The sequence below is a fragment of the Triticum aestivum genome, chromosome 1A (assembly GCF_018294505.1).
Source record: "Triticum aestivum cultivar Chinese Spring chromosome 1A, IWGSC CS RefSeq v2.1, whole genome shotgun sequence".
NCBI classification, from domain to species: domain Eukaryota; kingdom Viridiplantae; phylum Streptophyta; class Magnoliopsida; order Poales; family Poaceae; genus Triticum; species Triticum aestivum.
In genome coordinates this window covers 501,273,877-501,282,913 of record NC_057794.1, presented here as the reverse complement: position 1 = coordinate 501,282,913, position 9,037 = coordinate 501,273,877, and the positions used below count along the sequence as shown (strand labels likewise).

The window sequence follows — 9,037 nt, the reverse complement described above, 5'->3', positions numbered from 1 at the left end:
CTCCTCGCAAGGTTTCTGAGATTAATAAATACCCAAGCACATCGTCCCATTTAGTACGGCGACTTTGTTGTGACTTTGGGGAGGAAAAAACCAACGGACCGCAATGAGTTGATTTTTTATGTCAGTCTCCCCGCAAGAGAAAAAGGAAGAAAAGGGACCGGCAAAATCTGTAGAATGAAAAGGGAAACTGATCCTAGACTAGGCGGGAGCAGACTCGTATCTAACGAGCCACACAATTTCAAACCCATCCTCATACATCTAGGTCCGTAGACCACCTAGCGAGGACTACAAGCACTGAGCGAGCTGAAGACACACCGCCGTCATCGCCCCTTTCTCGTTGGAGTCGGACAAACATTGTTGTAGTAGACAGTCGAAAAGTCGTCGTGCTAAGACCTCATAGGATCAGCACACCATAATAGATCGAAAGGATCCAACCTGCAGATACACCGATATAGAGAAAGAACGGATCCAGGCTGATCTCCCGAAGACAAACACCGACCGGGGCCCACGAGATCTGTCGGAGACACCCCTCCACATGTTTTCCGACGACGTTTGAAGCATCACTAGGGCGAGGCTAGGTGGGAAGAATCTCATTCCATCTTCAAGAAGCCGTCGCCGTCTCGTCTTCTTGAGCATGACACAAAACCCTAACAAACTTTGAAAAGCACATACAAACGTAGCCATCCCGTCTGCAAGGGCCGGGATCCACCGCGCCTCCATGGTCCAAGGGCCATAGGAGATCGACGAGGCGAACCGCCGGTGGCGCCGATGAGAGGCAAAAAACCTTAAAATAGAGTCCGAAAGAGGGCAGGAGCGAAGGGGTACGCCCTCCGTTCCTTTATGTAAGGTGTATTTTTTTTGGCACGGTGACCACTGCACATAATTATAGACATGTTATGATGAAATTACCCTTGACAAATTTTTTGGTTGGAAGCAAGTAAATCAGTTACTCCAGAAAAGTAAGAGATACGTGCAATCGATAGAGAGATAATTTCCTTATTTTGCTATAAGGAGAGATACATACAATCAGGAGAGAGATACTTTTCTTTTTTACGGAGTGCTAACAGAGGAATCACGAGGAATTAGGAAAAATGCATCTTACATTCTGAAATTTTATCAAAAATAAATACAACTCATATAAAGAAACAGAGGGAGTATATCAATTGTTCACCGTAGCGGCCGCTGCTCTTATCTCTCATGACTAAGTCTTTATTAATCCGCATCGATGTGCCGCTAGCAAAAGACACCTCAAAACTCAATAGAGTCTAAAGTATAGAATCCTAAATCCACACAAGAATAACACATGGAAACCATTGCTGCACAATCGAGTATGAATGGAACCCTAGATTGCCAAGGATCCAAGGAAGGAAAAAGAGAAAGGGAAAAGGAAAGTGGAACCGGATACAAAACCGGCGGTTCGAGCAAACCTTCCCCCCTCGTTAATCGCTAGCGGTCTATAAAACCCAGCCCACGGACAGGGCACCATCGCCAACGCCACCCACCGCGCCCCGTTTATTATTCCCCTTCGCGCAGCCGCCCCCGTGTCTCCCGTGCGCACCTTCTCGAAGCCTCCCCCATGGCGGACCAGCTCACCGACGAGCAGATCGCCGAGTTCAAGGAGGCCTTCAGCCTCTTCGACAAGGATGGCGACGGTAACCCCCCCCCCCCCCCCCCCCTCTCCCCTCTCTCCCCTGTATCTCGCGGCCGGCCGGATCGGGCTCGGGCGCCGCCCGACCTCGATCCGGCCGAATTGGGTTTTGTCTCTAGATCCGGTCGGTGATGCCTGGGCTGCGTGGTCTCTTTAGGCCTTTCGTGTTGCTCTGGGCGTGCGCCTGCGCGGGATGGATGCTTGCATCTGATGGACGGGGTCGTTTGCTCGGGCCAGTTGTTTGTTCTGTGGCCGAGTGCGGGCGGGTTGTCTTGTTACTGTGTTCCGATTTGTGGCTGTAGGACTTGGGGGTGCTCCCGTGGGAGGAACAATTCGGGGGCAGCAGCGACTGGTTGCATTTAGGAGCTAGGGTTTAGAGCTGTAGAGTGTTTCGGAATTTCTAGTGACAGAGATGAGAATCAGGTTGTTGTCATACACTGATGTAAACTTATCTAGGCCAATGAGCATCTGTTTTGTTACAATTATAGTGTGGAACGCAGCAACGAGTGGACTAGATGGTGAATTGGAGTACCGTAGTAGATGATGCCAAGGATTTAGTCAGGATTTCTCATCCTGTTTAGCTCTCCTTTTATAACGCGACACTGAAGAGACTTTTTGGTGACAGTAGCAGCATGATCTAGCTTCTGGTAGCCTGGAAGTTGGAGATCTAGTCTTAACTGTGTAGTCTAAGACCAACACTTGATTTGTAGATTCCTCTTTTCTAGTAGTGTCATAGCTCATTTCTGCATCATTTATGTTATTTCCTTGCTTGTGCTACATTGAAGGACTATGTTTCAGCACGGCTTTAGATGCAAGTTGGTCTAGTCTGTGATCTGTGTCATATCTAATTGTACACATGATGACTTGTAGAATTGTAAGGTTGACTTTTGATTTCATATGTTAAATGGGCAGCAAGAACTACATTTTATTTACTTGATAGGATGCAATCCAAGTTGATGCTAAACCTAAGCACTGCTTTCTTAAGGCTTCTGCCTGGCGGTCCATCATTTCTTCAGCTGATGCATGATTCATAAATTGATTTCTAGAATTCAGTATGTTGAAATGAACGTCAGCGACACTATAGGAAAGCGTCTGGCAAGTTAACCTATCTTATTGTTCCCTTCATGTTACCCAGCCGGCCTATAATATTTAATCCGTACTGCTTATCCTGCAATACAGTGCTTGTTTAAAGCCATGTTTGTTTACGATTCCCAGCTGTTCCAACTTGCAGCTCCTTATAGTAACAATATATAGGTGCGTGTAAGTGGCCAACATGCTGATTGGAGGTATTATGACATATCATGTGTTGTTAGGACAACAAGAACACATTGGGTATTTTATATGCGGCGAACAGACCAATCTTAAATCCCTAGTAAACTTGCTCTTATTTTATTTCGTAGCGCTAGATAACGAATGCTTGCTGAATTTTGTGCAGGTTGCATCACCACCAAGGAGCTTGGAACCGTGATGCGGTCCCTCGGGCAGAACCCCACGGAGGCGGAGCTGCAGGACATGATCAACGAGGTTGACGCGGACGGCAACGGCACCATCGACTTCCCCGAGTTCCTGAACCTGATGGCGAGGAAGATGAAGGACACGGACTCGGAGGAGGAGCTCAAGGAGGCGTTCCGCGTGTTCGACAAGGACCAGAACGGCTTCATCTCGGCGGCGGAGCTGCGCCACGTGATGACCAACCTCGGGGAGAAGCTGACGGACGAGGAGGTGGACGAGATGATCCGGGAGGCGGACGTGGACGGCGACGGCCAGATCAACTACGAGGAGTTCGTCAAGGTCATGATGGCCAAGTGAGGTGGCGGCGGGACAGGGGTCTTCCCTCCCACGAAATAAGCTTAAAATTCAAGTGGATTGGAATGCCAGACAGACTCGCGTGGTTGTATTTTGTGCTATGTTTTTTAAGGATACTGTTGCCTGTTGGGTAGTTGGTCGGGTTATCTATCTTGTAGCGGTGTAGTCTTGGGGGAGCAGCATCGGAATTACTACCTGGTTTCTTTTGGTTGTGGCACTTATCTTGTTCGTCTTATCATGGAATTTAGGGGCGTTGTGCAAATCTCGGTTTTTGCGCTGCAGTTTGCGTGTCTGCTTGGTTTGTGTTCAGCTCCAAAATGCTGGCCGGAGTACATTGTATGGATTCCATTTGGCATGCTTGGACCTTCTGGAACTTCGGTGGTAGCTGTGATTTCTGAACTGCGCTGGTGCAAATTGTCTTGTACAGTTGTTGGACGACGGAACAGAACTCAAGTCGACAGCAAAACCAACAGCTGCATTTGTCGGAATCTAAACAGGGATCCATATGATGGGGCCTGGTTAGCTCGAGATCCAGCTCCTGGCGCCGCGATTCCCCGCTGTACTCTCTGGTGTTTTGCAACTTGTACCATCTTATGATTGAACGAAACCAAATGTGGTGGATGGCACGTCGCTCTTGTGTGCCAACAATATGGCATGGAAGTGGTAATCATGCTATGCTATGATGATCAATTGTTGGGTACATAGTTGGTTGGCGCCAGCTCGTTGAACTATTCCTTTTCCCTTTTCAACCTGTCCGTTGTTTTCATCAAAGCATAAGCCGTTGATATTTTTATCATAATACATCTTTTTCCGTTTTGAAAAAAACATCTTCACCATAAAAATGCCAAAATTGGCAGAGTTCAACTTGGTGTCATCTGTCATGTGCAGCGATTTGCTTCGGAGAATAACGAGAGAGGGAAAGTTGTCATTGCTTACGATCTCTCTTGATTTTTGACCTGTCAAAAGGAAAGAAAAGCGACCTTCGCTAAAGTTGCTTCATCGTGACGAGCAGCCCGGACAGCAATTAGGGCAATCAATCAGTCCATTTCTTTCCCTCTCCCTCCAGCAGCTCGGCTCTCTCTGGTCTCTGCCCGCCATGGCGGCCAAGCTGACCCAGGAGCAGGCGGACGAGTGCAAGGAGGTGTTCGACCTGTTCGACGGCGACGAGGACGGCCGCATCGCCGCCGGCGAGCTGGTCACGGCGCTCCGCTCGCTGGGCCAGAACGTGGACGAGGCCGAGGCGCGGGGCTTCCTCGAGGACGCCGGCGCGGGCGGCGCCGGCGCCGTCGCCATCGACCTCCCCACGTTCCTGGCCGTGGCCGCGCGCAAGGCCAACGCCGGCGTATCGGCCAAGGGACTGGCCCAGTGCCTCGACGCGTTCGACGACGACGGGAGCGGCGTCATCCCCGCGGAGCAGCTGCGGCAGGTGATGCTCACCCACGGCGACCGGCTCACGGAGGAGGAGGCCGACGAGCTGGTCCGCAAGGCCGACCCCCGCGGCGAGGGCCGCGTCCAGTGCAAGGAGCTCGTCAAGGTGCTCATGAACAACAAGTGATCGGCGAGCTTCTCTGATCTGATGCGTCGATCGATCGGCCGATCTGGGGACCGGTGAAGTGTTGTCCTCCGGTGAGGAAATGGTGCCATGTTTCTTGATTTGGTGATGTACTCCTACTGGTTTTGCTGTAATATTGGATTGGATGCGAATGCTCTGCATACGCGAAGTCCTGGCTGCAATATGTATGCTGCGTTTGTTTCGTTGTATGTATGTATTGTATGCATACACAAATTGCTTTAACGACGATTTTGCACATGTATCAAAGACATTGCCAGCGCAAATCCGGTGCGCTGCTTCCTTGGTTTGGTTAGTGAAATCGGTAGGATTTGAAAATGGATATTTTTCGCACCCGGCCGTTTCAATTTACTTAGCATGTTTTTTTTACGGATTTACTTTGCATATTAGTATTGTGTCTTAAGTTGAACTACATAAATTTTAAAACAAAGTATAGAAAAAATCATCAACATCTATAATACCAAATCAACACTATTGGATTCATCATTGAATACATTTTCACATCATATATATGTTTGTTACTGTACCACACATAAAGAAAGAGGTAATACTACATGCATACATGATGGGTGAATGGACGGATGCATCATATAGTTAACAAGAGTGGGGAAGTATCTTCCATGGTGAACCTCACTTCATTCATTTTCTTTGAAAATTACGAACTTCATTTGGCAGGCCTTCGTTGGAGGGGGTACCTCATATCGAGGCTAGACTAGAAGTGGTGAATCACCGGCTTCTTCATCAGCCGGTGAATGTGCAGGGTACGTGTTGGAGCTAGTTGGTCCCCTCCCATTTGCTCTGGAAGGGATGGTGGGGTTTGAAGTGGACACTGAAAGTAGCAGTTGCATCAAGAAATCACTCACTCTTCCGATGTGTGGACGGCGCACACACATGAGCCCGATCTCCAACACACTTTTGAGTCCCCCGTCAAATTGGCCCCTCAGCCCTTTGTCAGCTGCATCGAGAATTGTATTGTTCGCTTGACATTTCAAGACCTTCTCAATAAGGTTGTTCTTCTCATTAGTCTGTATGGTTGGTTTTTCACCGCTGACAATCTCGAGCAACATCACGCCTAAGCTGTAGACGTCGGATTGCCTGCATGCCTTTCCGATCTCAATATATGCCGGGCCGATGTATGATCGACTCCCAATTATATTCATCCTTGTGCGTGAGGTTTGGGTATGGTTGACTTGTGTCACCAGCCCAAAGTCAGACAGTTTGGCATTGAAGTCCATGTCTAGCATTACATTTCCTGGCTTGATATCTCTATGCACGATGCACTTGGGACATTCAGTATGGAGTATGCAAGACCGGAGGCAATTCTGTTAGAGCGTGGACTCGCTTCCCACTTGGATTGCACGATCGTTGCACGATCGTCTCTCACCACGTCCTGCCGCGGTTGCGCCCGGCTCCCCTATTTATGTACTCCTCTCTGTATTATGTAAGGACACTCAACAATCAAGCACTTTACAGCGTGGACTCGCTTCCCACTTGGATTGCACGATCGTTGCACGATCGTCTCTCCCACGTCCTGCCGCGGTTGCGCCCGGTCCCCTATTTATGTACTCCTCTCTGTATTCTGTAAGGACACTGAACAATCAAGCACTTTACATGGTATCAGATATCCGATCCATCCCTCCCCTCCCACGATCGCCATGACGAATCTGAAGGAAATATGCCCTAGAGGCAATAATGAAGTTATTATTTATTTCCTATATCATGATAAATGTTTATTATTCATGCTAAAATTGTATTAACCGGAAACATAATACATGTGTGAATACATAGACAAACAGAGTGTCACTAGTACGCCTCTACTAGACTAGCTCGTTAATCAAAGATGGTTATGTTTCCTAACCATGGACAAAGAGTTGTTATTTGATTAACGGGATCACATCATTAGGTGAATGATCTGATTGACATGACCCATTCCATTAGCTTAGCACCCGATCGTTTAGTATGTTGCTATTGCTTTCTTCATGACTTATACATGTTCCTATGACTATGAGATTATGCAACTCCCGTTTGCCGGAGGAACACTTTGTGTGCTACCAAACGTCACAACATAACTGGGTGATTATAAAGGTGCTCTATAGGTGTCTCCAAAGGTACATGTTGGGTTGGCGTATTTCGAGATTAGGATTTGTCACTCCGATTGTCGGAGAGGTATCTCTGGGCCCTCTCGGTAATGCACATCACATAAGCCTTGCAAGCATTGCAACTAATGAGTTAGTTGTGAGATGATGTATTACGGAACGAGTAAAGAGACTTGCCAGTAACGAGATTGAACTAGGTATTGAGATACCGACGATCGAATCTCGGGCAAGTAACATACAGATGACAAAGGGAACAACATATGTTGTTATGCGGTCTGACCGATAAAAGATCTTCGTAGAATATGTAGGAGCCAATATGAGCATCCAGGTTCCGCTATTGGTTATTGACCGGAGACATGTCTCAGTCATGTCTACATTGTTCTCGAACCCGTAGGGTCCACACGCTTAAGGTTTCGATGGCAGTTATATTATGAGTTTATGCATTTTGATGTACCTAAGTTTGTTCGGAGTCCCGGATGTGATCACGGACATGACGAGGAGTCTCGAAATGGTCGAGACATAAAGATTGATATATTGGAAGCCTATATTTGGATATCAGAAGTGTTCCGGGTGAAATCGGGATTTTACCGGAGTATCGGGAGGTTACCGGAACCCCCCGGGAGGTATATGGGCCTTAGTGGGCCTTAGTGGAAGAGAGGAGAGGTGGCCAGGGCTGGGCCATGCGCCCCTCCCCCCTAGTCCGAATAGGACAAGGAGAGGGGGCCGGCGCCCCCCTTCCTTCTCTCTCTCCTCTTTCCCCCCTCCCGAATCCTATTCCAACTAGGAAAGGGGGGGGGGAATCCTACTGCCGGAGGGAGTAGGACTCCTCCTGGCGCGCCCTCTCCTGGCCGGCCGCACCCCCCCTTTGATCCTTTATATACGGAGGCAGGGAGCACCCCTAGAGACACAAGTTGATCTTCGTGATCGTTCCTTAGCCGTGTGCGGTGCCCCCCTCCACCATATTCTACCTCGGTCATATTGTAGCGGTGCTTAGGCTAAGCCCTGCGACGGTTGAACATCAAGATCGTCACCATGCCGTCGTGCTGACGGAACTCTTCCCTGACACTTTGCTGGATCAGAGTCCGGGGATCGTCATCGAGCTGAACGTGTGCTAGAACTCGGAGGTGCCGTAGTTTCGGTGCTTGATCGGTCGGGCCGTGAAGACGTACGACTACATCAACCACGTTGTGCTAACGCTTCCGTTGTCGATCTACAAGGGTACGTAGATCACACTCTCCCCTCTCGTTGCTATGCATCACCATGATCTTGCATGTGCGTAGGAATTTTTTTGAAATTACTACGTAACCCAACAGTGGCATCCGAGCCTAGGTTTTATGTGTTGATGTTATATGCACGAGTAGAACACAAGTGAGTTGTGGGCGATATAAGTCATACTGCTTACCAGCATGTCATACTTTGGTTCGGCGGTATTGTTGGATGAAGCGGCCCGGACCGACATTACGCGTACGCTTACGCGAGACTGGTTCTACCGCCGTGCTTTGCACACTAGTGGCTGGCGGGTGTCAGTTTCTCCAACTTTAGTTGAACCGAGTGTGGCTACGCCCGGTCCTTGCGAAGGTTAAAACAGCACCAACTTGACAAACTATCGTTGTGGTTTTGATGCATAGGTAAGATTGGTTCTTGCTTAAGCCCGTAGCAGCCATGTAAAACTTGTAACAAACAAAGTAGAGGACGTCTAACTTGTTTTTGCAGGGCATGTTGTGATGTGATATGGTCAAGACATGATGCTTAAATTTTATTGTATGAGATGATCATGTTTTGTAACCAAGTTATCGGCAACTGGCAGGAGCCATATGGTTGTCGCTTTATTGTATGCAATGCAATCGCGCTGTAATGCTTTACTTTATCACTAAGCGGTAGCGATAGTCGTGGAAGCATAAGATTGGCGAGACGACA

General features: G+C 48.4%; 2 protein-coding genes across 2 annotated transcripts; both read left to right on the top strand.

The window, feature by feature from the left end:
• The first annotated feature begins 1,421 nt into the window (after positions 1 to 1,421).
• On the top strand, positions 1,422 to 3,716 carry LOC123060651 (calmodulin-2). Its single transcript, XM_044483453.1, has 2 exons — positions 1,422 to 1,652; positions 3,084 to 3,716. Exons 1-2 carry the CDS (start codon positions 1,577 to 1,579, stop codon positions 3,455 to 3,457), a joined length of 450 nt encoding a protein of 149 aa, XP_044339388.1. The 5' UTR covers positions 1,422 to 1,576; the 3' UTR covers positions 3,458 to 3,716.
• A 630-nt stretch (positions 3,717 to 4,346) lies between these two features.
• On the top strand, positions 4,347 to 5,249 carry LOC123161324 (probable calcium-binding protein CML9). Its single transcript, XM_044579190.1, has one exon. It carries the CDS (start codon positions 4,551 to 4,553, stop codon positions 5,007 to 5,009), a length of 459 nt encoding a protein of 152 aa, XP_044435125.1. The 5' UTR covers positions 4,347 to 4,550; the 3' UTR covers positions 5,010 to 5,249.
• Positions 5,250 to 9,037: the final 3,788 nt, after the last annotated feature.

Coding starts and splice junctions, on each gene's coding strand:
- LOC123060651 (XM_044483453.1), top strand. CDS start 1,577: ATGGCGGACCAGCTCACCGACGAGCAGATCGCCGAGTTCAAGGAGGCC. Junction 1,653..3,083: donor CTTCGACAAGGATGGCGACG/GTAACCCCCCCC, acceptor AATTTTGTGCAG/GTTGCATCACCACCAAGGAG.
- LOC123161324 (XM_044579190.1), top strand. CDS start 4,551: ATGGCGGCCAAGCTGACCCAGGAGCAGGCGGACGAGTGCAAGGAGGTG.